Raw genomic sequence first — 27,898 nt, forward strand, 5'->3', positions numbered from 1 at the left:
GTGTTCTCAGGGGAACATTTCAAGGGTTTGTTGTGCAGATTAAATGAGAGGACACATAGCATATCATGTATGGGAAGTGCCTCATGATAGGTACCCCCTAAAGTAGATCAAAAGTATGTTTTTTTGATCTTAGAAATATTGATGTTAATTGAAATAGGGGAGATTTTTTTTTTTTTATTCTACACCTAGTGATTTTTAAAAACAACAGAATTGAATACCGGATCTGCCGTGTTACTAAATGCAGCTGAGTTCGTCCATTCAGATCTAAGTCTGTGTGACCTCACACCAGTCAGTCAGTGTCTCTGGGCCTTAGAATCCTCACCTGTAACTTAACAGATCTGGACCATGTGATCTCTAAGGTGTTTTTCATCTCTGACACCTGCGGCTCCACTGAGATACAGTCACTTTGCTCAAGTTATCATTTGGGACTGTTTTGCCCTCTAGTGGTGAGAATTGAGGAAAAAATTCCATCTGAGAATTTTAATTTCCACACCCTCCTCAAAATCTGATAAATGCTTAGACTTGCTTCAATATTGCTTTAGTTATGTCTATGGAAAAGTGATCGGTTTACAACAACAAACGTTTATACAGTTTCTGAGGGTAGGAGTTGGTGAGCAGCTTAGCTGGGTGCTTCTGGCTGGGGTCGCTCAGGAGGCTGGAACCCAGGAGTCAGCCGGGGCTGCAGTCCTCTGAAAGCTTGACTCGGAGATGGGCCTGCAAGCGCTCATGAGGCTGATGGAAGGCGCCTTCAGTTCCTTCCCAGCTGGACCTCTCCACAGGGCTACTCAAGTAACTAATGTAAAATACTTGTGTAATTATATCAAGTTTATTGATGCATCTTGTTTAAGAGTGTGTGTGTGTTAGCCAAACAAACACAAATATTCATGTAAGTGATAAACACCCAATTCGCGTAGTCATCACCTCTGATGGAAGAGGGAAGGAATGAAATTCGGGAGGTGTTCACAGGGGCTTTAATTGGCAACATTTTATGTCTTGAATTTAATTATGAGTACATAAGCATTTGTTGTATTAGTCTATCTGCTTTTCTATAAGTCTGAAGTTCATTTAAACATCAAATCATACTCGGCTAGTGTGGCTCAGTGGTTGAGCATCGACCATGCACCAGGAGGCCACTGGTGCTACTGTATTCCCAGTCAGGGCACATGCCTGGGTTTGGGGCTCGGTCTCCAGCAGGGGGCATGAGGGAGGCAGCCAATCAATGTTTCTATCTCCTCCTCTCCCTTCCTCTCTCTCTCTCAAATCAATAAAAACATATTTTAAAAAACTTTATAAACATAAAATGCTATAGTTATTGCCTCTAGAGGAGAAAATAGAGAAATAGGACTGTGGAGAGAGTGACTTCATGTTGCGTATACGTAAGACTACCTTATACACACATTTACGTAAAGCTGGAGTGAAAAATGACAAAATGTTAACTTTTATTAATTATAGGTGGAGGGGTTCTTGGATAATGGTTGCATAGTTCCTTGCATTTTTCTTTTTTTCTTTTTTGGTACGTGCCCTTAGCGGGAACCAAACCCAGGACTCTCTGGTCCACAGGCCGACGCTCCAACTGCTGAGCCAAACCGGCCAGGGCCATTTTTCTTTTTTTTAAAATAAAGAAAAAAAAAAATAGCCAGTTCCTGTAAGGAAATATATCGCATGAAAGAATAATCATCATAAAAGGGAGATGCACCAAACCACTACAATGATGGCAGATCACCTTGTCAGTATCACCACATGTGCCTGGAGAAACATTAACCAGCTCATTAAACCAATCAACGCATGTTTAAAACCTCACAGCAAAGATAAAGAGCTATTGCATACCTCCCCAAATAAAATTTTAGCAAATAATTCCTCCATCTATCTTGCGACTGAGCTTAAGTGATTCTTTAAGTGTGTGGCTTAATTTTAATAAAATGGTGGCATGGGAATGAGGGATGGTGATGAATACAACCTGGACGTGTATTAATCCCGTGGATAACTTAGTATACTTCCTGTGGTACGCTCTGGGCTTTTGCTCCCAGGCCAGCATCCATCCCCTGCTTTGGCAACAGCTCTCAGTTTTCCTGTAGAAATCACTCCTTCCCATTCCCAGCCCACCTGGTTTATATGGGTGTGATCCACTTCTAGGACTGGGCACTGAGAGTCTTCTGGGACCTTTGATGGAACTCTTAGAGAGAAAGAAGCGCCTTCTGCTGAGGATTTAATTCTAGAGCTGCCAGTAGACATCTTGCGTCAGAGGACAACACAGAAAAGCAGAGCCACAACATGGAAGGGTGTGGCAGGCGGAGAGGGAGAGGGGCAGAGAGGGAGGGAGAGACTGAGACAGAGACATGAATGTCTCCATGACCTTGTTGAGGTCCTAGAGCTAATTCCCAGCTATGCAGGACAATACACTTTGTTACTATTTTTTGATACTTTGAGTTTCAATAGCTTGAAGTCTAAGGAATCTTGAGAAGTATACCTACATGCAAGTACTAAATCATCTCAAAATTCTCATTGTAAAAAGCATGTGTTTATTTATTAAGGTAAAGGATCCCCTCCACCCACTCTGCCTCTCCTGGGGAGCTCTAAGAACAGGGCATTGGACTGCACACAAGATCAGACCCAGGCTAGTGAGACACTCCTGCCAAGCTGCTTTAAAGCAAGTCCTTAGCCTGACCTCCAGGGTCTTATGAATGAGCATGACAGATGTGTGAACCTCTTATCAAATTGTGGGTAGAGTGTTATGTGTGCCCAAATATATGTGCTTTTCTAGGGAAATAGCCCATAGATGTCATCACATTAGTAAAGCAACTGGTAAACCAAAAGAGGTTGAAGTCACTCTTAGGTGCTCATGGGCGAAAGTGTAATGTTAAAGTCTGAATTTTCATGTCTCTGTGTGTCAGGTGCCAGGGTTTTTAATGAGAGAATTTGAAACAAAGAATAAACAATGTCACATTTTGAAATGGTAACATTATGAAGTGACTTGTTTAAATATCAACCTATTATGCATTTAAAATACATCTAGAAAGTTCATTTCATCACAGGCCATCTGCAGTTACCACTATCTGAAGGATGGGAGAGGCATATAGATTTTTTTTTTATCCTCACCCAAGGACATTTTTCCATTTTTTGTTCAGATAGAGTAGGAGGGAGAGGGAGAGGGAGAGAGAGGGAGAGGGCGAGAGAGAGAGAGAGAGAGAGAGAGAGAGAGAGAGAGAGAGAGAGAGAGAGAAACATCGACGTGAAAGGGACACATCGAGTGGTTGCCACCCGCACAACCCAACCAGGGCCAGGACAAACTGCAACCAAGGTACGCGCCCTTAGCGGGAACCAAACCCGGGTCTCTCTGGACCGCAGGCCAACACTCTAACCACTGAGCCAAACTGGCCAGGGTGAGGCATATAGATTTAACAAATGACTAGAAATTTGCTTTCTGGAAAAGTTCAAATGTTCCCCTAGTGTCATATAAACAAATAAAAGACTGTAGTTTGCTTGTTCTATTTGCATAAAATAATAATTCTCAACAGTATCAATACATTTCACATGCTACTGATTAAATCTTGAATATGCATGCATGCATTAAAGTGCCTTCGGTTGCTATGTGGAACTAATACCATAAGTGTGTTCCAGTTTCTCTTTAAACAGAAGAACATTATACTAAAAATTAAATCAAAGCTGTTGCTTATCAATAAGAATCAGGAAGAGAAAGAGGAAAGATCGCCCTGGAAATAACACAAGGGGCTAGATTATATTCCCAATGAAATCTTAGTGTTTCCTGGGCCTGGGGCCAGGAGAGACTAATATTTAAGCAGCCTTGAGTGTCTTTAGACCCCAAGCATCCACTGCATGTAAAGTTCCATTGTCTGTTTGAGTAATGGGACAACCGAATTCCAGAATGACAGGAGCAGAGCTGAGCTGAGGGGAATTGAGCAGACTGTCTACTGAGGAGCCCAGCACAATAATGAACCTCATCTGGAAACTTTGGCTTTTGATTCCAAGCAAGTTCTCCCCTAAGTAGGTAAAAAGAGTGGAAAATAACCTTGCTTTCATGGCATGCCTGGTTAGAAGTAAGGCACTTTCTGACCCTTTGAAGTAGAATCACAGAAATTAAGAACAGCTATACATCCAAGATTCTCATTCTTGGCACTACTGACATTTTTGAGTTGGATAATTCTTTTTTGTCGGGGATCCAAATTCTCAGGCCCTACTCCATGCCTACTGAACTGTAAAGTGAGAGAGGAGCCATCCCTCCACATTATTCTGAGGTTGGGTCAGGTTGGGAAATAGTAATCTAATTCAACTCCCTCATTTTACAATTCAGGGACCACAGAGGCAGGTTAAGTAGTGCCTACCCAAGATCCAACAGCTGGTTAGCAGCCAAAGCAGTACACCTTATCTCCTCCTCCAGAGAGATTGCTACGAGTGGCCTTGAAGGATGGGTGTATATCCTGTAGGGATAGTTCATCCCAGCTCCAGCCGTGGTAATGACACATGAAACATCCTCTTGCACAGCAGAAGACAGCCCAAGACTAGCCGTGTACTTCTCAGATTTGCTCTCTTAGATTCCCATGTTTCCTAGGCTTTCATGCAGAGCACTTCACTTTCATTATTTTTCTAAATATACACGAGTAACATGATTAGTTTACAATGAAGCTGCTTTATTGTGTTGTTTCTCCTTGACTGTTATCACTAGACTCCTATTTTATTACGCAATCACTTGGGGAGTTAGAAGGGGCCTTCTTTTTACAACCATAGTAATTCTTATTGTTTTTGATGTTCATAGATATATGTTGATTTAAGATTTTAAATATTTCTGTGAGGTCGACTAAAGTATAAAGCAGCTTATGGATGTTAGAGAATAAAAAATGTTTGACCCTATGTATTTGAGAAATCTTCTCTTGATTGCTTACTTTTAAAGAATAGATTCCTGTGCAAAAATAATTTTATCCCTGTAAATGAATATAGAAATATTAAATGAAATATAAACCATGATTATTTGCCCAGTGTTTCTGCTCTTTTTAATAAAAGATAAATGCCCCCACTCCCCTCCCCCACAGACACTGTTAAGTCCCATCCTGACTTCTCTGCCCATACCCTCTGGGTCAATTTTGTGGGAATTAAGTTCTCTAAGTCCAAAGGAGAGTTGTGAGGCCCACTTGCTTCGCATGGGAAAATGAATGAGCAGGGTAAGGGCTGGTGAAACATCTGTAGGAGGATGACTGCACGTGGATCTAGGTTGCTCAAGAGGCCAATGATGGGGGAAGTCACAGTCGAAATGGGTCTGCCTGTTGATACGGTGACCCAGAGAGGACTTTCCAGGCCAGGTTCTTGCCCAAACAACTCTTCAGAGATGGTAAATTTTCTTTCCCCTTTTACTGTTATTTGTGCAAATTCTGAGAATAACCTTCCAGACCTGAGTGACTGTATTGTTATTTAAATTACCATTCTTTGAATTGTCTCTATACTGAGAGGTTACAGTTAACATTTTGTTGATTTTCATTTCATACATCTCCCTATGCAGGTACATCCACACAGACAGTTTTACATAAACAAAGTCGTACGCTCGATGTTTTATCATGAATATCTGTTGCGTTTATTCTTTTTCCCTACTTCCTGTTTCTTTTCTAATTGCCTTCATCCCTTAGATAAGCAGCCTTGAAATTTCATGTGTACCCTTCCAAATTGTTTTGCATTGTACAATCACACACATATATTCACACACACACACACACACACACATCACATTAGTAATGTGTAAAATAAAATAATAATTATATATAATTATCATGTCCAGCACATAGAACATTACCAAGTATTTAGAACAGTGCCTGAAACATTACAGATGCTCAATAAATACTTATTGAATGCATTACTGATGTTCTTTATAAAAGTGGATAATTATATATGTATATATAATTACTATATAATCATTTTAATGTATATAATTATCCCATCTTTTTGTACCTGGCTTTTATCACTCAATGATTCTAGGTAATCTCTCCATATATATTTAATTAATTCTCATGACTGGTTACATTATATTTCACAGTCATGATGGTTACATCAATTTACTTAACAAATATCTCTAATTGATAGTCAAGATTTTTTTCATTTTTTTGCCACTATAAATAAATAATAGCTAACACCAATTGAATGTGTACCATATGCAAGGCACTTTTTTAGTACTTTACATGTATAAAGTCACTGAGTTAAGGTTATTCTGTCCATTGTAGGAAAGTGAACAGGGATGGAAAAATAATTGCCCAAGCCTATATAGCCAGTAGATGCTAATCTAGTCAGTGTGGCTCCAAAGTACCTTTCACTGAACCACTTCTATACAAGACAGTCATCAACACAATTGTGCATACATCCTAATGGCATGGTGCTTTATTTCTAGTTGACAGTTTTCCAGGAACAAAATTGTTTTGGAATAATATGCATGTATTTTATATTGATAGATTGCTTTGCAAAAGGCAGTAACAGAATAGATTTCCAACAGCCTGTATGACATTGCTCTTTCCTCCAGCAGATTATCATAAAAAATATTTTTATTATTTCTTTTTTTCCACTCCGGTGGGTAAAAACTGATATTCTTATATCTATATGCTTTGCTGATAGTAATGAGGTTACTATCAGAAATATGTAATATGTTTATCAGCCATTTGGATTTGCTCTACTGTAAATTGCAGTATTAGTCAGGGTTCTCCAGAGAAACTATAAATAAGAGTATAGTCATGATTATGGAGGTCTGGAAAGACCAAAATCCTCAGGGTGGGCCAGCAGGCTGGAGACCCAGAGAACTGTCGCTGCTGCATTTCAAGTCCAACAGCTATGAGGCCGAAAACCCAGCCCTCTTTGCAACAGAGCTACAAATGATCAGACTGCCTGGACTTGAAGTGACTGAGTTCCTTAAATAAAGATAATAAAAACCTGCTTCATAGGTTTTCTGGGAACATTGAAGGAGTTGCTTCTCACTTCATAACTTTCACCTGTAATTTGTTCTATTATAGGCATTTGTAATTTTTTTTAGCAATTGTAAAAATATCTGGATGAAATAATTGCCTATAAGACACACAGGATAAAAATAAGAATCTTAACATAATCATGTGTCTTGGGATCGATCTTCTGTTCCTAAATAACAGTCTGTTTTCTACAGGTACTTCATAAGAATCTTTTATAAAAGATACACAAGGGTGGATTTCAGATAATTTTTTCCTGTTCCACTGATGTGAGGAATTCAACCCATCAAAGATTGTTTTCTTTTTGTGCTGCAGAAAGAATTTTAAATAGCAAGCAATAAAACCAATCATCAAAATAAGTGTTATCTTTAGTGAGTTTAAAAACTTTTAGATTGCTCAATGGGGAGAAAAATGGGGGAACATCTGTAATACATTCAACAATAAAGATGAGTTAAAAAAAAAAAAAAGAACTTTTAGATTCCTAAACGTGTAAAGATTTGTAGTAGTGATGAACCTCACATCTTGAAGTCAGCTAATATGCAGTATTGGAGTAGCCTGGAGTTAGTAATTTTGGTAAATCTTAGACTAGGTGAACTACTTCAGAAGTGCTGCTTCATTACTGTCCCGTAGAGTCAGAAATATCAAGACCCTAGAAAATTACTATCAGAAACAAGGACTTTGAAAACTCACCTTCCAAAAAAAGTACCAATCTTGTTTTAACTTTAATTTTCTCGCTTTATAACTTTGGTTTTAAGGATTAGATATAATGCACATAAAGTACCTTGCACAAAGTAATCTCAGAGTAAATGGTAGCTATTACTGTCACTTCCTGCCAGTGAGAAGCACATATTCACATATTAGTACCTTCTCCCCACACCTACCATATATTTGACTATCATATAAATATTTTCCGAACGAGTGACAGTGACAATCAGGTGGCACTATGCGGCCAAACCCTAGAGTGGGATGTCTGGGTTAGACTATGAGGCCATGGGAAAACTACGTACAAAACCAGTCTCCGACGCGCTCACAATGCTAAACTACAATTCCCAGCATGCAGTCAAACTCCGTGGTTGCAGTGCATCCTGGAAAAGAAGTCTCTGGCTCTCCATTGGCTACGTGAGAGAAGCGCTGTACTTTGCACAGATCCGCGGGCTCTAGCGTGGGCAGGCACGGAGACTGCGCAGATCTCCTCGTCTGAGTTCTGCGGAACTCATTGTGAGTACAGGGACTTCACCCGAAAGAATTTAAGAGACGTTCCACTTCCGGAACGAAGCACTTTGACTATGGCGCCCTCCGAAGTGGACGGGCCAGCCTCAGGGGCTGGGAGAAATGAATTTCGTAACCAGAAGTCGAAGCCGAGGACCGAGGTAAGGTCGTGTGAGAACCGAAGCCTGGGTTTCAGGGTTTAGTTGCAATTGCTTTCTTCGCTTGCTGGGAATGGGTAACGCCGCCAAACGTCTGTCCTCTCAAGTCGAGTACCTGTAATTGCTGTTTTTTAGGGTCATTAACCCGGCCTGCGAAACCGTCTGGCGGATGTGTCAGTCGCGTGTTTCTCATTAACCGCTTTTGCTAAAGGTCCCCAAAGTGTAGTTGCTGCGGAATTCGTCCTCTGTAAAATGATGCGGATTAAGACATTTTGGAGGGCCTTGCGGAACCTTAGACTTGCGGCGACGGCTGGAAGTCATTGAGAAAATAAGGAAGTCCTCGGAGTAGGAGGTGGTTGTATATTTGAGTGAACGCTGATAATGACGGAGTGAGACTGGCATAGTGATAAGGAGAAGGGGATGTCTGGCGTGTCCTGAACGCTCGTTTGTCATTTCGTGAAGACGTTTTGGAACATATTTCATTATTTCTGTTTGTCAGATTGCTGAAATACTAGACGACGCACCTACTACTCTTTAGACTGCCCTGCTTTTAAATTGCTGTCTTGTTTTGTTTAATTCTGGTTTTATCCATTTTCTTCAGTATGAGGGACAGGAAGAGAGACCAGAGCAATAGCCCAGGGAGGGCCTCAGCAACCATTCTTATTGGACTTGAACTCTCATTCTGTAGGCATTATTAGAAAGTTATTAAAGGTGTTTTGTTGTTGTTAATTCTGAACGCACATAGCGGAGTACAGTGTATGTGTGTCATAAAGAATGAAACCTACACGTGAGAAAGGAGCGCTCAGACCCCAAAAGCACCTCTCGGGTCATCACGTTCTTTTTCTTTCTGAGACATGAAGTAACTGTTCTAAGTCGTGTTGATTATTCTGTTCTTTTTCTTCATAATCTTTACCACGTATACACAAAGCGGCTTAATTTTACCTGTTCTTTAATTTTATATGAATGAGAGAGGACTGTAGGCATGGTTCTGTGTCTTGCTTCTTCGGCTTAACTTTGTTTTTGTTACTTAATCAGGGCAATACTTAAAGCTGTAGTTTATTTTTTTCACTACTATATAATGTTCCCTTGTGTTATTTTTTATTTATTTATTTATTTAAAAATCCTCACTTGAGGACATTTTTGCATTTATCTTCAGATAGGGAGGAAGAGCGGAAGGAAGAGAGAGAGAAACAGACACACATTGAGTGGTTGCAACCCGCACACCCCAACCAGGGCCGGGGACAAACTGCAACCGAGGTAGGTGCCCTTAGCGCAGTGGTTCTCAACCTTCCTAATGCCATGACCCTTTAATGCAGTTCTTCATGTTGTGACCTCCCAACCATAAAATTGTTTTGTTTGCTACTTCATAACTATAATTTTGCTACTGTTATGTCTTAGGTGATCCCTGTGAACGGGTCGTTCAACCCCCAAAGGGGTCGCGACCCACAGGTTGAGAACTGCTGCCTTAGCGGGAACAGAACCCGGGACTCTGGTCTGCCAGCCAACAACACTCTAACCGCTGAGCCAGGGCTTTTTTTTTTAATAATTTTTTTTTCCTTTATTGATTTTAGAGAGAGGAGAAGGGATAGGGGGAGAGAGAGAGAAACATCCATGAGAGAGAACATCAGTTGGCTGCCTTCTGCTTGCCCCCCACTGGGGATCGGGCCCACAACCTGGGCATGTGCCTTGACTGGTAATCGAACCGGCGACCTCTTGGTGCATGGTTCGATGTTCAGCCACTGAGCCACACCGGCGGGGCAGTTCCCTTGTATTACTATATGCTTGTTTATATTTCCATTCTATCATTGGTGAGCACGGTTTCCATTGTTTCCTGTTATAAACATCTTTGCACATATCTATTGGTTTACGTTTAAGAGTTTCTCTAGGTTATGTTCATGAGATTGGAATCCTTGAAGGGTAGGGTATGTGCAGATGGTACTAAATCTTTCCCAAAGGGTTTGTACCAGTTTATACTCCCACTAGCAGGGGATGAGGATTCCACAGTAACACTTGGTATTCTCTGAATTATGAATTTCTGTCACTTTGGTAAGTATGAAAAGGAATCTAGTGGGGTTTTAATTTGTTTTTTTTGTTTTTTTTTAATCCTCACCCGAGGATATTTTTCCATTTTTTGTACAGATAGAGTGGGAGGGAGAGAGAGGAAGGGAGAGAGAGAGAGAAACATCAACGTGAAGGGACACATCGAGTGGCTGCCACCCGCACAACCAACCAGGGCCGGGGACAAACTGCAACCGAAGTACGTGCCCTTAGCGGGAACCGAACCCGGGTCTCTCCGGACCGCAGGCCGACGCTCTAACCGCTGAGCCAAACTGGCCAGGGCTGTATTTTTTTTTTTTTATTACTAGTGAAATTGCAAACTTTTTTTATGTTTTGGGGCTATTTGTACTTCCTCTGTTGTGAATCTTCTATGTATTTTTTCACCAACTTTTAAGTTCATAGCCATTGAAACGTTTAAATTGGATAAGGACTTGGTCAGATGTGCATTTTAAGTAATGACAGTTGTAGATTTTGAGCTTACTTTTTAGGATATTGAGAATGAGAATTAATGATATATGAAGACTAGCTAATTCTCTGTGATTTCAACTAGAAATAGCAAAGTGAATGTGAGTGTAAGGAACAGAAAGCATATTTACCTGACCGAGGTGGATAATATGGACTATAAAGACTAGCTTCTCAGACATTAGTGTGCATAATAATCTGATGATGAGCTTGTTAAAACAGATTCTGAGGCCTCATCCTAGAGATCCAGATTCAGCAGGTCTGGGGTAGAGGCCAAGAATTGCATTTCTAACACACTTGAAGTTCATGCTCATGCTGCAGACCTATAGATCATACCTTTGAGTAGTACTGATTTAATTTATAGCTGTTGGATTTAAGAGGTTCCTAAAATCCAGGAGTTTTAATAAATGATGTGGGAGATAACCCTTCAGAGGCATTTTGTTTTAATGAAAGGAGACCTTTATGTCCCCTTAGGCAAGTCACTAATCTTTTTGGACTGAATGTCTTTTATAAAATGGGAAAAATAATAATACTAGTTCTTCCTAATTGTCATGATGGGTATACAGAAATAAGCACATGAAAATTCTTTGGAAAACCTAAAACACTATACCAGTGATTATTAACTGAAAGTGTACGTGAGTGTATCAGCTTTTAAAAGTTTTATGCACATACACTCAAGTATAGTATATACATATATACACACATATACACAGGCTTCACTTCAATAAAATTTGAAAGTTTACTTATATTCAAAATAGTCTTGTAAACAAAATATTTGAATCTTTAACACAGTATAGTGCAGTGGAAGTTACTTCAGTATCTACTATCTGTCAGGCATATGTTAATTAGTGTGGTTCCCTGCCCTTAAAAAACTTTGTTTATGAAGAGATGGAATCCTGTACAAGTAATTTTAATACAGTGTGTTGACAATGATAGAGCCCTGTTCTTTGATGATTAAATAATCTAAAAAGCATAGGAAGAGGAAATGCAAGGAGAGTATTGGAGTAAATGTATGCATATAAATTTCCAAAAGTAGGTATAATCTGATGTGTAAATTTTTTTTTTCTGTAGATGAATCAGAACTCCTCACTGTACCTGATGGTTGGAAGGGACCAGCTTTTTCCAAAGAGGACAATCCCAGAGGACTGTTGGAGGAGAGCAGTTTTGCAACTTTGTTCCCAAAATAGAGAGGCTTACTTGAAATGCTGGCCATTGGTACAGAAAGCCATGAATGACCATGTATGCATATGTTATATATTTCATTGAGATTTTGCTCCTTCTATACCTTTACTTTTAAATAAGTATGTTTATGCTGGTGTTTGTTTTTTAAGGTGCCAACATAAATGGTTAATTTGGTTTCTTTGGTATTTTAAAAAGCCTAAATAAGCTTTGTTCTTGTACTCCATTTGTTTTTAATTTTGTAAGAAATAGAGTACTTTGAAAAATTCATATACCTTTAAAATTGTAGGGATTTCATGGACTGTCTGTGAGCTCCAAGTTTCAGAATGCTTACTCGGTGCTATGGTGGTTGCCACGTACCTGTGCAGTTTGAATCGAGGCATGTTTCTAGTTGCTTAATTTTCATTTTCAATGAAAGATGTGGATACCTTGTCTTTGTTGCTGCTCCCATGCCCCTAGAGTGGTATATTTGTTTTCGTTTTTCAAACTGTAGATCCAGAAATCAGTTTAGTGGATGTAATGTCTTTAAAATATGAATATAAGGATGGTTTTATGAAGCTTTTGGTTCATTTATATGTATATATATATGTATATGTGTACTAGATTGTGACATAAAATATATTTCTCAGACTGAGGGACTACTCTAGAGTTGTTTGTGCCCACTGGGTATGAGAGTGACTAGGCAGACTGTAAGCAGTGTTTTACAGTTGTCTGCATCTGGGATTGGTCTCGGTCTCTCTCTCTCTCTCTCTCTCTCTCTTGTAACTCATAGAGATTCAGCTTTATGTTGAATAGTTCATCACTCACAATATTGAAATATTCTTCAGAATATGCTCATATGTAAAAAAAAAAGAGCATTTTTATTTGCTTTGTTGAAATCTGGTTCTTTCTACTGAGAGTTGATGCATAATTTTCCAATTACTGCTTCTTTCTGAACCTATGATAATTTGTTTTCACTACGTTGTTTGTATTTAGCTAATACAAACCAGCTTGAAAAAAGCTTGAAAGGGAAGACTAAGGATAAGGTGGTGGATTAGAGCCAGGTCCAGGGTAAGGAAACCATATAGCTTAACATTTTACCTTAGGTATTAAGTATGGCCTCATTTGGATTAATGTATAAACTAGAGATCATCTTTATTCCAGTAAGTACAAAGTATTCTAAAGCCAAGTAAGTATAATGGTTTCAGTTGCTTGACTTTCTATATTCTTTGAAGTATGAAAATAATCAAGCATTCTTTATATTAACTGCCTAGCTTCTTCAAGGAGAGAGTTCACAGAATTTTAGAAAGAGCTCAACTCACAGTAATTAATAGTTAGATTAGGATAGGCTCTATAATATCTAAAATTGAATTCGCTTTTAGACAGCTGCTTGTTTGTTCTTTCCTTTCTGTAGCATGTTTATGCAACCCTGGACCTGATCAAGGCCGGCATGACTGCATAGCATGGTCTGTATATCATCATTAGGGCCAGAGACCTAATAAAACTTACTAGCAAGGAGCGTTTCATTTGAACAGGTAAATTTACGATTACAAAGATTTTGCTTTATTTATGCCACTAGCGATAACATATAACACTGCATCCATCTATCCCAGCCTCCCTCGCTCGGTAGAGTTTTCATTATTTTGCTTAGAAATCAGTGTGAACTTTGGAAAGAAATTTATTTGTAAAGAACATTGGTGGAATATTTTTTTTCAAAAAGCAGTACGAATTCTTCAGGATGATATTGCATCATTAATATAGGTTCTTTAGTAAGAAATAAAGATTTGTAAAAAGAAGACAATAGCATATTGGTCCCAAAGACTCTACATTGAAAGTACTTTTTATCAGTAGAAAGACTCTACATTGAAAGTACTTTTTATCTTCTTTGTCATTAGTTTTTCGTGTATTTCAACTTATTTTTCTTTTGCTAATAGGCATTGGAACTCTTAACAAACTTATATTGTGGTTCAGGGAAACATGGTATCAGCCACTGGACATTTTAGTGGCTTAAAAGAGGTGGGAACTACTTTCTCTCTTTAGTTAATTTTCAGCAGAGAACAAGTTAAATAATTTGGCTCTAAAATATTGTTTTATGATTATTGTATTATTTTTAGAATATGCTTGTTTGATTTTCCATTAGTAAATACTTCATACTTCATGGGATTTGAGGGAGACATCACATATTATTGTCAACCTTTGACAGTTATAGACATCCATTTCTCAATTAGAAAGTCTGCACACACCCTTTCGCTACAAATTTTAAATGGTGTTTAAGCTCTTAGTCTATAGTACATATGAGAAACATGATGCGCTTGCATGTGCTCAGATATTAGGGAATTGAGCAGGTGTTATTTGCAGGAACAGATAGACTGTCAAGGTCAAACTCTGAAAACTTTTTTTAAAGATACATTTTCTTTTGTTTGAATTTATTGTATTTAATGTTTTCATGCAATTTTTTAAAAACTTGTTATGAGGAAATCTGTCTAGCAGATACTGTTTCAATGAACTCCCTTGGATGCTGTTGTCTGGATCTGGCTGTGAGGTCTTCCTTTCCAGGGCCTTTAATAGAGGTCTGTTGGACCTCATCCTTGGAAATGATCTGCTCTTTTCTCATGGGGCACTAGTAACTTAAATACTTCGAATACTTTACAGTTCTATACAGTCTAAATATATGTTGAGTTCTTACAACAGATCCTTGAGGTATTTTCATTTCTGCATTACAAATGAGAAAGCTAACAGGAAAACTAAGTGGCTTTCGCATAAAAAATGGCAGTTCCATTATTGGAGCTGACTTGAAATCTGGCTGTCTTCCCCCTAAATTGCAGTTCCAGAGTGTGGAACTGGTTCTATATGTCACATTTTAGCAGTATAATTGAGTAACGTCATTGTACCCAGGGGAGGTTGACTATTATGAAAGATCTAGGAGCCACTAAGAGCAGTTAAAGGAACTATTATTTCAGTTTGGCAGCTATTGCCTGGTTTGTAAGCTATTTTGCAATATAGTAATCCCCTTCTACCTGGTTCATTAAAATCTTTATAAGTGACTAATTCATTTTTCTTTGCAAATTTCAGGTTCAAAAAGTAGTCCTAGATACTGTGAAGAATATTTATCCAATTTATAATATTACAGTGAGCGTTAATTATATATATCACTATAACAATGGTTGTCAGACTTCTTTTAGCTACAGAAACCTTCCCTGAAATTAAATTTTTTATGAGAGTCTAATAGACAGAACAGATAAAGCAGAGCTATTTTGGGTAAAGTAGAGGTAGAGTTCAGCCTATTCAACTCTACCCAGTCCTATAGTTACTTCCTTGGAAGCTTGGATCTCTGCGGGGCCCAGTATTGACAGGGACACTGTAATATATTACTATAGAGTTCTAATTCAAAGAAAGGCTTCACAAAATGTGTCATAGATTATATCAATCCTGTTTTCTTAGATTGTGAGCCCATGTTTTATATTTAGAGATGTGATCTTTTACAAGTCTGCCTTTTTCTAATAAATAAAGCCTGGAATATTTCAGATTGCATTAAAACCTTTTTTTTTTTCTTTTTTAATTTAATACTCAAGTTATTTAGTGTTAGCCTTTTGAGAGAGATCTTTTATGTCCCCGTGTGCCAAATTCATGACTGTCCATGGAAATGTAACCATGTAGTATAGGGAGCTATTGACCCCGGTATTTGTTGACCAATCCACTTAAATTTGATAAATTTAAATTAAAAAGTCTCTGTTAGATTGGGGCAGAAGAACAAGTTTGTTACATTGAAATATTAAGGATAAAGAAAGCTAGTCATGCATCTGATGCCTGGTTTACAACCTCTCATATTCCAATGTCTGTAAAATTCAAATGTGGTAGAGGAAATGTGAGAATATTGGTTTTGTCTGATCATGAGAAAGCTTGCTTTTTTTCCCCGTGATATTTCAGGTGTTACTGAAAGCTTCCTGCTCTCAGGGAACATTATTAAGAACTCTCCCTGCTGTTAAGTTGAATTTTAAGGTTTAAAGAAATAATGGTTGGAAAGCTGAATTAGTCTCATTTTCATCTCTATTTTAATCTGAATTCATCTAAATTTCTAATGGTTTTCTGATGCTTGATTAATTTTGCATGTTTGATGTTACATGTTTTTTTTCTTTATGCAATTGTTTCCATCCTTCTGAAGAAACAGAGAACTATGTATAAGAAAAATATTTATAAATGTCTTAGTTGGACAAATGTATGATTTTTGAAATTAAGATTTTTACACTGTTCCTATATTGCATGGCTAAAGACCTAATGATTAAACGACAGTTGGCAGAAGATTCTGAATCAAGATCACAAAGTTGGGAAAGATATTTGCCACAGTTCAAGCACAAAATATGAACAAATGCAAGGAACCAAACGAAAAAAAAACTTTTAAGAAAAAGTATACATCATTCCCACCACCACAGCCAGAAAGTCAGGTTAGTATTAAATGTTGAATTTTGTTACATAAGGGGAAACTGTTAAAATCAATTATGTCAAAAACTTTACTGAGGATATATTAGATGGAATTGCTCTGTGTGTGTGTATGTAGAGATACAAAAAACTGAAGGTAAGTGTAAACAGGCTTATTTTGAGCCAAGTGCAGAGGAGTGGGGGCTTCGCGTTGTGAGTGTAATCGCTATCACTGTGTGGTTGGTGTCGCTCATGTCCCTTAGCCACTGTAAATGTCCATGGATAAAAAATGTCAACAATATAGCTCAAAATACTCTCTACTCTGCTTTAGCATCATTCCTGTGACTGTGAGCTATATGACTATCCTTTTTCTAAGTTAGAATACCCCTCATTTTGTCAATTATCTTCTGGTTTCTTTCCAGACTTTACTTTTCTGTCTTGCCCATCATTCACTTTCATGCTCCCTTTTCCTTCTATCACACCTGCTCAGCAAAACTCTTCGACTTGGGTCAGTCCTAAAACCTGACTTCTTTTCCATACCGTGGCTACCACACACAGGTGGAGAAGGTCATACCTTTGGATTAGACTCACTATCAATTTATGTTTTCTTCTCAGGTTCTCTGTATTGTCTGTCAGCTCTGCGAATCTTCTAATTTTCTAGGTACCCTCCAGATGACACTGCATTTTATTTTACTAACATATTTGAAACAATCAGGAAAAAACTTGCTCAACTTCCTCTTCTCTCATCTAAATTTTCCCCATCTGTATCAATTCTTCCTTTACCTGTTCTATTAATTCTATCTTCACCTATCTCCTAAGGGTTCTTGCTTCATTATTTTCTCCCTTGGAAACTCCTCCCTTTCTACTAGTTCTTTGTGCTCAGCATGTAAACCCATCCCTTTCTGGGTACTATCTTTCTTCTCCATAGCCCTGTGTTTGAAGTTTTTTTGGGAAGGTTTGATGAAAGGTCAAAGGGGAAAAGGGAATGGTAATCATCATGGTGAAAAAAACAATGGAAGTGTCGTATCCTGAGGTTTCCTCTGGAAAAGGAAGAGAGTGAAGCCAGAAAGAAACTAATTGTTGGGGGAAAGTGGAGTGATCCAATTACCATATCCATAACACCTGCTATACTTCTTTTGGCCCTGTCCTTTAGTTAGTGATTATCTTGTCTTTCTCTGCTATAACTGTAAGCTTCTTGAATCAGTGATGTATTGATTTATTCTGCCACTTATTTTCTGATCATTTATTTAACTTGTGCATATCTCAGTTTTCCCATATATAACATGGGGATAATGATAACACCTATCTCAAAGAATTATTATTATTTTTTTAATTATATCTTTATTGTTGAATGTATTACAGATGTTCCTCATTTTTTCCCCATTGATCCCCTCCTCCCCTCTCCTGCCCCCCTCCTGCCTTTTCCCACACTGTTGTCTGTGTCCATTGGTTATGTATATAAGTTCTTTGGTTTATTTCTTCCCACTCCCCAACCCCCCTTCCTTTTGAGATTTGTCAGTCTAGCAACCAATTTGTACTTCTTAATCCCTTCACCTTTTTCACCCATTCCCCCAACCCCCCTCCCATCTGGCAACCAACAAAATGTTCTCTATATCTATGAGAATGTTTCTGTTCTGCTTGTTCATTTTGTTTGTAAATTCAGTTGTTGATAGCTATGTATTCCTTGCCATTTTGTTTGTTCATGTTTTTTATCTTTTTCTTCAAGAAGACCCTTCAACATTTCATATAATAATGGCTTGGTGGTGATGAACTCCTTTAGCTTTTCCTTGTCTGGGAAACTCTTTATATGGCCATCGATTCTAAATGACAGCTTTGCAGGATAGAGTAATCTTGGTTGTAGGTTCTTGCTTTTCATCACTCTGAATATTTCTTGCCACTCCCTTCTGGCCTGCAAAGTTTCTTTTGAGAAATCAGCTGACAGCCTTATGGGAACTCCCTTGTAGGTAACTAACTGCCTTTCTCTTGCTACTTGTAAGATTCTGTCTTTGTCTTGAACCTTTTGCATTTTGATGATGATGTGTCTTGGTGTGGGCCTCTTGGGGTTCATCTTGTTTGGGACTCTCTGTGCTTCCTGGACTTGGATATCTGTTTCCTTCACCAAGTTAGGGAAGTTTTCTGTCATTATTGTTTCAAATAGGTTTTCAATTTCTTGTTCTCTCTATTCTCCTTCTGGCACCCCCAAGATGCAAATGTTGGCACACTGGAAGTTGTCCCAGAGGCTCCTTACACTATTCTCATTTTTTTGGATTCTATTTTCTTTTTGCTGTTCTGATTGGATGTTTTTTGCTTCCTTATATTCCAAATCGATGGTTTGCTTCTTGGCTTTACCTACTCTACTATTGAATCTGTGTAAATTATTCTTTATTTCAGTTAGTGCCTCCTTCATCTCTGACTGTGCTTCCTTCATTTCTGACTGGTCCTTTATTATGCTCTTGAGGCCCTCACTAAGTTCACTGAGGTTCTCACTAAGTTCATTGAGCATCTTTATAAGCAGTATTTTGAACTCAGCATCTGTTAGGTTGCTTATCTCCATTTCGCTTAGTTCTTTTCCTAGAAATTTTTTCTGTTCTTTCATTTGGGACCTGTTTCTTTGTCTCCTCATTTTGGCTGCCTCCCTGTGTTTGTTTCTATGTATTACTTAACGGGAGGTATGGGGCTCGCTGACACCAGATGCTGCTTGTTTGAAAAAATTTAGAAAACCTGAAGCAGGATCCAAGATAGGCCAATCCTATAGTTAACCAACTGGCAACAGCATGGGTGGGCCTGAAAGTTGGGTGGGGCGTGGCCTCAGGGAATCACCAGGGCAGTGCAAACAGTGTGAACCAGGTTGCTGGAGTCCCAGTTATGCTGGCTGTCTGCAGCCCCAGGGAAGGGCTCACCAAAGGCACAAAGGCCTCTGTCCAGGAGAAAGCCCCCTCTCCAGCCCTCTCTCCAATGCCAAACAGATCAGTTCTTCCCTGTATGTCTCTGGTGCCCCTCGAGCTGCCTCTCCTCCAAGCTTAGAGGGAGTGAGTCAGATAAGTCCGTGCGCGGGCCCTTTAAGAGTAGCTGCCTGGGGCTCCAGCTGCCTCAGCCTCCCTGAGCCTCAGTTCCCGCTGGTTTTTCCAGCCAGAAATTATGGTTCCTGGCACTGGAACCCTGAGCTGGGTGCCTGGTGTGGGACGGGGACCCCTCAGTCCTCAGGGAGGACCTTCCCAGCCGAGGTGTCCTGATTATTATCTGTCACATCATGTGGGTGTGGGACCAAGCCCATCGTGTCTCTGCTCCTCCTACCAGTCTCATTGCAGCTGCTGCTTTCGTAGTTGTAGGGCTTCCATTCAGCTTGATTTCAGGCAGTTTTGAATGATGGTTGTTCTATAGTTGTAACTTTGATGTGATTGTGGGAGGACATGATACTGCATTTACCTACATGGCCATCTTGACCGGAAGTCTCAAAGAATTATTATTAATGGGGATTAAATGAATTAGTAATTGTAAAGAGTTTAAAACTATTAAGATTTAGAACATGGCCTTAGGTATAATGATGCTATGTATGTGCAAGACAGATCAGTTATCAATGTCGACTATATAGTGAATGAATGAGCTGTAGCTTTCTCTAATTAGTGTTTCATTAGTCACCACATCTTGCTTTTGTCTCTTCTCCATTCTCCTACCTTAAAACATGCTGTTTTGGTCTCCACTCTTCCAGAAACTCAGTCACTTCTAAATCATGTCCTACCTCCTTCACCTGACATTCACGTGGCTTCAAACTTCCTCAAAACTATCTTTCCAGTTTCCTCTTACACTTTTCTGAATCATTGACCTTCCATCCTACATAAAGGAGTCTGTTGTAACACATCACCTCCTTCCCGACCTCCCGCTTTTGTTCAGGTATTTCACTTCAGCTACAGTGCGTGTCCTTTTTAAACTAATAGATTTTTGACCCCACTGTCTTTACCTCACAGACATTGTGGCTTTCTTAGGAAGTGACTCTCATCTACATTATTTCTGATGTAATTGTAAATACTGATTTTAACAGATCGATGAAGAATTTTGGCTGGTGGTGAATACTTTCTGAAGGCAAGTCAAAAGAAGCGGCAGAAAATGAAAGCAATAAAGGTAACTGTCTAGCTCACAACATTAATAACAGAGTTCATAGAAACTTGAATTCTTACTTAACTGTAAATTATGTTTTGCTAATAATGTAGACTGAAAAAGCAGTTGTGAAACCTAAAGAAGGTAAAGCTTGTTTTCCAGCTCTTGGTATAATGTAAAATCTGTTACTTGAAACTCAAACCCTTAGTGAATTTATCTAAATCTCTTTGAGGGTTAAGTAAGGACATAACATTAATTTACTTAGCATTTCATTAATCACTAATCCTAGGGACAGGAGACAACTGAGGTCATTTATACTTTAGTAGCAGCTAATGCCCATGTAAGTACCCAAACTGAGAGTCCTCTCCTGACCTCGGTGTGTGCTTGGGAAGGACCTTTTGTTTTGAAAGATATAAACCAGAGCAGTGACTACTCTGTAAAAATAAGGGTAAAGCTGTGAGATCCCTGAGCTCTATTGTGCCTTTCAGAAAGAGCTTATTAGAAGCTGTGCTTTTCTTCTCTTAATGTGATCTGTGGCTTAAAGTTTGATTCCCATATTGGTAACATGGATTTCTCATCACCTTGGGCTAAAGGACACCAACAAAATAATGGGAAGGCTTTATTCAGGGACTATTACACAGATGCTCAGAGGAAACACTCTTGTGCCTTTTCTTCTCCATTCCTTCCTCATTTTGATTCATCCTCTCCTCTTTTGCATTTTTTTCCCTACTAGTAACATTGTGCTATTTCTAAAGTAACTGTACAAAGTGGCTGTGGCACAGTGAGGGGAGGGAGGGGTGTCGCTAGCAGAATTGCATACGACCTGTTGGTCGAAACCAGATATAGCATTACTATTTTCCTATCTTACATTACGTACATCAGTGTTAACTGCTGTAAAGATACAGGGTGGGGCAAAGGTTTACAGTGGTTCATATGGAAAATAGACAATAAGTAATAATACAAGAATAAACTCTGTGTTTTATGTACTCACAGCTGTAAACCTACTTTCGCCCCACCCTGTACTTTGTCCTGTGGAGATCATTGGTTAAGTAAAACTTAAAAATGTCCTAAGCACTACATTTCCAGTTTGTACAATGTCAGTTATGTCAATAGTTAGTTTAATCTCAGTGCAGGATTTTAAAATGTAGCTATTCCACTATAGTGGAGGCTTTAAATCTCTGCTTCTCAAGTTGCTAGGTTGTTTGTATGATATTTTATCTTGCGATTCTTTTATGCTCTGAATACTATTCATTAAAAGGTAAGAAAAAAGCTGCAATTTTTTTTGTTGCTTTTCTCTGTTTTTAAAGTATTTATTATTTTTTAATTGAATTTATTGGGGTGACAATAAAATTATAGGTTTCAGATGTACAGTTCTACCATACACCATCTGTATATGGTGTGTTTACTACCCCACTCGAGTCTCTTCCATCACCATTTATCTCCTCTTCTACCTCCTCCTCTCTCCCTTCCCCCTTTCTCTATTTTGTTCAAGCTTTTGGCATTGATTAGATGGTTGAGTTCTGTTAAAAGGACCTCTAAATACTATTAGATTATTATTTTTATTACCAAAATCTTGTTAAATAAAATTCTGCTGGTCATTCATTGAACTTAAAGTCTTTATGTGGTAGTAAGTGAAATAGATTTTGACCTATATTTTCATGATTAGTTAATTAAAATTAATGAAGCTAGAAGGACTACAGGTAATAATATTCTTTATGAAATGTAATTTTGCCCTGGCTGGGTAGTTCAGTTGGATAGAGCATCAACCCGATATGCTATGTAGGTTTGATCCCAGGTGTGGGCACATACAAGAATTAGCCACTAAATGCACAAATAAGTGGAACAGTAAATCGATGTTTCTCTCTCAGATCAATAAAAAAAAATTTTTTTAATTCTCATCCAAGGATTAATCCTCACCCAAGGACATTTTTCCTTTTTTTTAATCCTCATTCGAGGACATTTTTCCATTTTTTGTACATAGAGTGGGAGGGAGAGAGAGGAAGAGAGAGAGAGGGAAACATCGATGTGAAAGGGACACATCGAGTGGCTGCCACCCGCACGACCAACCAGGGCCGGGGACAAACTGCAACCGAGGTACATGCCCTTAGCGGGAACCGAACCCGGGTCTCTCCGGACCACAGGCGGACGCTCTAACCGCTGAGCCAAACCGGCCAGGGCATTTTTCCATTTTTTATTCAGGTAGAGTGGGAAGGAGAGAGAGGAAGAAAGAGAGAGAGAAAAACATTGACGTGAAAGGGACACATCGAGTGGCTGCCTCCTGCATGACCCAACCAGGGCTGGGGACAAACTGCAGTCGAGGTACGTTCCCTTAGTGGGAACCGAACCTGGGTCTCTGGATCGCAGGCTGACGCTCTAACCGCTGAGCCAAAGAGGCCAGGGCAATAAATAAAAAATTTTTTTAAGGAAATTTTAAATTATTTTAATGTGCAAGATGGAAAATTGGTATATTAATGAGTATTGTAAAGTACTAAAATATGGAAAAGTCTATAAGTAAAAATAATGTAATTTCAAGCATTATTTAAGAGGGAATAAATGTAATTGAATCTAGTAATTGGTTCAGATAACTAAACTATAATGCCGTTTTCAGGTATACTTTCACCAATGTTGGTTTTTTTTTTTTTCTCAAAGAATTTCTAACTTTTCTTTAGGCCAATGGCAGGGGTTTTTTGTTTTATATCGTGACCTTCCAATTATAACAGTATTCTGAAATTGTTTTTCTAAATACATATTCCTTATGTCTTATTTGGTAAAATCTAAAGAATTATACATATTTTGTTTTTAATTTGTCTAGCTTCTACTGAAACTAAAATTGACGTGGCTGCCATCAAGGAAAAGATTAAGAAAGCAAAGAATAAGAAACTGAGAGCTGTTACAGCTGAAGAAGTTAAGCTTAAAGTGGAAGCAGATAAGAAGAAAAACAAGAAAAAGAGGAGCACACACACACACACACACACACACACCCCACCCCACCCCCACACACCCTGAACTGGAACTTACTAAGCTCTCTCCTTTTGTAAGGGACCTTGAGATACTAGGGCCTTAGTTGCTTATGTATAAGCAGTGATACTCTGATTACTTTTTTCGGAGTTTGTTTTGTTCTTTATAAGAGTGCTTATAAATTCAGCTGTTCTTTATACATATAAATTATATTCTCCATGTGTTTTTTTTTGAAAAATTGTGTACTACAAAGTGGTATATGTGTGTTTGTATACATTGCACCCAGTCTGATCCTGGCAGGCTTTGTCTAGCGTGCTTTTAGGAGTAATTCTTTAGGTTTATGTAAAGAGTTTGAAATGTAGCTATTGGAATTATCCAAAAAATCGAATGCCTGATGCCATTGGTTAGTCTTTAAATACAGCTATGGCCTAGCATTTGGTTTTGAGGAAAATAAATGCAAGTTTTTCAGTACTTGCTCTACTGATAACAAATATTTAGGCATATTCCTTTTTGTAAATTTCATTTTGTTTTGTTCCAAGATTAACCCATAAGCAAAAAAAAAAAAAAAGCAAGGCTTCCTTATATCAAATCCCTTAATTACTATTCTGTTCTGAGTCCAGGGAAGTGATAAACCAGAAAGACATCAAAGTGCATGTGGGTAAAACAGATATTTAGAGTTGAATCAGCATGCAAAAAGTTATGTAGAAATGTTTTTACTCATGAAGGCCAGTGGAGTTGTTTAGAATCATCTAAATCTAGCTTACTCATTTTAGGTTACTTATGAAAGTCACAGTGTGGCAGCCTGAAAATAGTGCTTATTCATAGAAAATTGGGAAATAAAGGTGAGTTTATTCTGTACAGTGAGGACGTTGAACAGTTTCTTCTTTTGGTTATGGCTTTACTGTAGCAATGTTGGTTTTTATCTGGAATGTTTAAAAATTAGAAATACACCCAATTGTTATTTTATTTATTTTTCTTTATTGATTTTAGAGAGAGAGGAAGGGAGAGGCAGAGAGAGATAGAAACATCGATGAGAGAACATCGATTGGCCGCCTTCTCCATGTCCCCTGCTGGGTATTGAGCCCACAACCTGGGCATGTGCCCTGACCAGGAATCGATCCGGCGACCTCTTGGTGCATGGGTCAGTGCTCAACCACTGAGCCACACTGGCCAGACCCAGCTGTTATTTTTAAAAAGTCATCTATAGCCCTGGCTGGTGTGGCTCAGTGGTTAGATCGTCAGCCCGCAGACCAGAGACACCCTGGTTTGGTCCTGCTAAGGGCACGTACCTCGATTTCGGGTTTCGGTTTATCCTGGCCCCGGTTGGGGTTGTGTGGGTGGCAACCAGTCAGTGTGTCTCTCACATCGATGTTTCTCTTCCTCCCTCCCTCCCTCCCTTCCGCTCTATCTGAACATGAATGCAAAAATGTTCTTGGGTGAGGATAAAAAAAAGTCATTTATAAATGAGTTTGTAAACATTTTTTTTCCTGGGTTGTATTAGTCCAAAAGAACTAAATGAGGCTATTTGTGCTTGAACCAAATGGTAATAGCACTCAGTATTAGTATTGGTGAACTAACAATGAAAAAGAGAGATAGGGCTCTATTACGTGAATATATTGGCCAGTCTTGATACACAATGGAGTAGTAACCTGTGAAACAAACACACAGTATCCTCTTAATCATTGTTTCTCATAATGCAGTAACACAATTCACAAAGATCTTAATGAAACAGTTAAGATTCATATACATACGTGTGACTTGGTCTCGCTGTGGGCTAGCTGTAAAGTCAGAAAAGAAAAAAATTAAAAGGGTAGGTCTGGTGAGGCTTTTGTTTTATTTTAAAAAGCCAAGTTTCTAATTATAACCATTAACTGTTGCTTTGGCTTTATTGCAGTGATTTTCAAAAGTTAATTTATAAAGATTTTAGTGTACTAACTGTACTAATTTGGTATTTTTAAAGCAACTTATTATATAAACTTTAAACTTTTTATATACCACTACTGTAAATGGGAAATCATTTTACATACCATATCTAGCAGATAATAAATACAACTAAAATTAAAACATTAGAATTTAAAAATAAAGAATTAAATATTAGTGATACTTAGTGTGAACAATTTATTAAAATATTTTCCTGAAAATAAGTTCCTCAGAAGAATGATAGTATTTATGACCAGTCAGTAACAGAGACAGTGGCCTCTCTCTCATCCATTCCAGTATGTTGGTAAATCAGAAGTGGGGCGTTTGTCAGTCATAATTACTCCTCTCCCTTCACTGAGCTTTCTTCAGACCTGGACACTAGAGCACCAGGAAGAATCTCCACATCTGCCTGCGACTCCAGCAGCCCCGTCTCACCAGCCACAGTCGCTGCCGGTTTTCACAGCTGGGAGTTATGGCGAGCTCTCTTCCCAGCCCTGGAGCCCTGGGCCGGGAGCTGGCGTGGAGCTGGCCCCTCCGGGGACTCCGCAGCCAAAACCCCCCCGGTGTTTAACCCCCACACATGGGTGTGTGATCAGCCAGGGCCACATTCCGCCCCTCCTACCAGTCTCTGTGGCTGCGTCTGTATATCCTTAGTTATACAGAAGTTTTTGTTACATAAAGAAGTCTTCTGTTCAGCTAGACTTCATACGGTTCTCAGTGATGGTTGTTCTGTAGTTCGTTGTAATTTTGATGAGGTTGTGGGAGGCGGTAAGTACAGCGGTTACCTACTCTACCATTGTGACTGGAAGCCTGGCCATATTGTTTCTAAAATCTATAGTTTTAACTCCTGTTACAAAGCCCAACTTGTAAAAAATAGTAATAATATGCTTTGTAGTGTAGCAACTATGCAAGGGAAAATTCAGTTAATATATCGATGATTGAGAAGAGAGTCGTTGCATTTGGATTACACCTTAACAGGTTCTCTTAGCAAAACTGATTAAGAGTGAAGTAAGGAAAGGTTGAGCTGGGGAGAATAAGGAAAGGTTGAGCTGGGGAGAAATGACTGGCTCAAAAAACTGGTCAATAATGTGTTGCTGCGCTTGGAGTAAAGATGAGAGTTAAGTGTTTACATCAGGAGAAAGGGAACGAGCAATTTAAAAGATTTTTATAATTTTATACCTCGTATTGGCCTTAGAGAACATGTAAGCAGTGGAACACTTTTACCAAACCAAATCTATGCAGTTGACCTTGGTCCACTCTATCCTGCCCCTTACTCCAAGAACCCCACCCTGCCCTGGAGCTCTGGGAGTTGAGTTGGTTACACATGTGGACACAAAAGTACTATAGGATTTGCACAACTCTAGTAGCTTGATTGAGGTTTCCTTTCCTCACATCATGGGGAAAAATTGAAAACATGGCCAATTATGGATTATTCTTTCAAAATTACAAAGGATTTTGCTAGGACATTTAGTAAAACATCCTTGAAGTTACTTACCTTCATTGGCTTTCTACACTGTTTCTCATTAATGCTATTTTGCTCATTTAAAAAAGTGCCATATTACAGCTTATTTCATTCATTATGCATATTTTTGATCTTGCTGAAATTAGCAAATCTTGGGTCTATATTTCCCAACACCATAGTCATTTTTCGTTGTACTGATTAGAGCTAAATAAAAAGGATACTATTTGCTTTCTTAAATTTATCTTAAACATGTATTCATTCCTAGGGCAATAAGCCATTGGTTTGATGGGGACCTGCTGCGAGCTTCCTGAAAATAGCTGTTAGTATGAAACAAATGTCTGCATTCTTAACTGTGGAAAGTTACAGTAGTTTCAGATACACTGTTACTGGTAGATTGTTTCTTTTACTCACCGCACAGATTGTCCAAACATTTGTCATTTTGGGGGCAAGCACTGCAAGTGGATCCTGATTTATATGGCCAAGTGGGGTAATTTCCTCTAGAAAGTAGAAAAAAACTGTCCATTAGGAGAGATTTTTTTTGTTTTGTTTTGCAATTGCAATTTTCTATGAATCCTCGACTGAGCCCATAGAAGGGAAGTCTATGGCTTCAGAGGGTTGGGAGAAGTGGAGAGGGGGAAGCAGACATGGAAGCCTGTTAACATTTAGCGTTTATTCTGTGTGCCTGTGTGTGAACCTGTGTCTTAATCTACATCATCTCATTTAATTCTCTAGACAACTCAGTGAAGAAGATATTTTTATTTCTATTTTATAGATAAGAAAACTAAAGCCGTAAAGATGAAGTAATTTGCCAAAATCACAATGTGTATCACGATGTATGTCAGAGTCAGAACGAAACCTGGACTTGTCTGGCCCCAGGGCACTGCTCCCTCTAACTGCGTGGCCTGCGTGGTTGCTGCCACCACACACTGTCCGTCAGAGCAGGCCTTGTGTCCCCCACTTCCTGTCCTCGCCTACAGCCCTCCATCGCTTCTGTGACGGGAGCCATTTGGCTGGAAAAGCACCCAACAATAAAAAAATATATAAGGGGATTTCTA

The 27,898-nt window shown here is 38.8% G+C and overlaps 2 protein-coding genes across 5 annotated transcripts in view; one reads left to right on the forward strand and one right to left on the reverse strand.

Annotated features, from left to right (window-relative positions):
* The first annotated feature begins 8,156 nt into the window (after positions 1-8,156).
* KRR1 (KRR1 small subunit processome component homolog) lies at positions 8,157-23,486 on the forward strand. Of its 4 annotated transcripts, XR_004958368.1 has the most exons (6): positions 8,157-8,317; positions 11,906-12,073; positions 13,407-13,527; positions 16,263-16,434; positions 20,448-20,527; positions 23,316-23,486. XR_004958368.1 is itself a non-coding variant. In XM_036252876.1 (3 exons), exons 1-3 carry the CDS (start codon positions 8,234-8,236, stop codon positions 13,452-13,454), a joined length of 300 nt encoding a protein of 99 aa, XP_036108769.1. In that variant the 5' UTR covers positions 8,157-8,233; the 3' UTR covers positions 13,455-13,816. The 4 variants fall into 4 exon arrangements, 1 of the variants encoding a protein (XP_036108769.1); XR_004958369.1 differs by lacking the exon at positions 13,407-13,527; XR_004958367.1 differs by lacking the exons at positions 20,448-20,527; positions 23,316-23,486 and having other exon boundaries at positions 16,263-16,866.
* A 1,415-nt stretch (positions 23,487-24,901) lies between these two features.
* Positions 24,902-27,898, reverse strand: part of GLIPR1 (GLI pathogenesis related 1) — a 31,971-nt gene continuing 28,974 nt past the window's right edge. Inside the window, exons 4-6 of the mRNA XM_036251459.1 lie at positions 27,255-27,340; positions 25,213-25,239; positions 24,902-25,110 (exon numbers count right to left, since the gene is read on the reverse strand). Of these exons, the coding sequence (XP_036107352.1) occupies positions 24,983-25,110; positions 25,213-25,239; positions 27,255-27,340 (241 nt within the window). The 3' untranslated portion in view covers positions 24,902-24,982. The remainder of the gene's footprint in view (positions 25,111-25,212; positions 25,240-27,254; positions 27,341-27,898) is intronic.

Source organism: Molossus molossus, unplaced genomic scaffold, assembly GCF_014108415.1.
Source record: "Molossus molossus isolate mMolMol1 unplaced genomic scaffold, mMolMol1.p scaffold_m16_p_10, whole genome shotgun sequence".
Lineage (NCBI taxonomy): Eukaryota > Metazoa > Chordata > Mammalia > Chiroptera > Molossidae > Molossus > Molossus molossus.

What these genes read in the sequence shown, in the direction of transcription:
- KRR1 (XM_036252876.1), top strand. Translation starts at nt 8,234, where the DNA reads ATGGCGCCCTCCGAAGTGGACGGGCCAGCCTCAGGGGCTGGGAGAAAT. An exon ending in AGTCGAAGCCGAGGACCGAG is followed by an intron (nt 8,318 to 11,905) that starts GTAAGGTCGTGT and finishes TTTTTTCTGTAG; the next exon opens with ATGAATCAGAACTCCTCACT. An exon ending in AGAAAGCCATGAATGACCAT is followed by an intron (nt 12,074 to 13,406) that starts GTATGCATATGT and finishes TCCTTTCTGTAG; the next exon opens with CATGTTTATGCAACCCTGGA.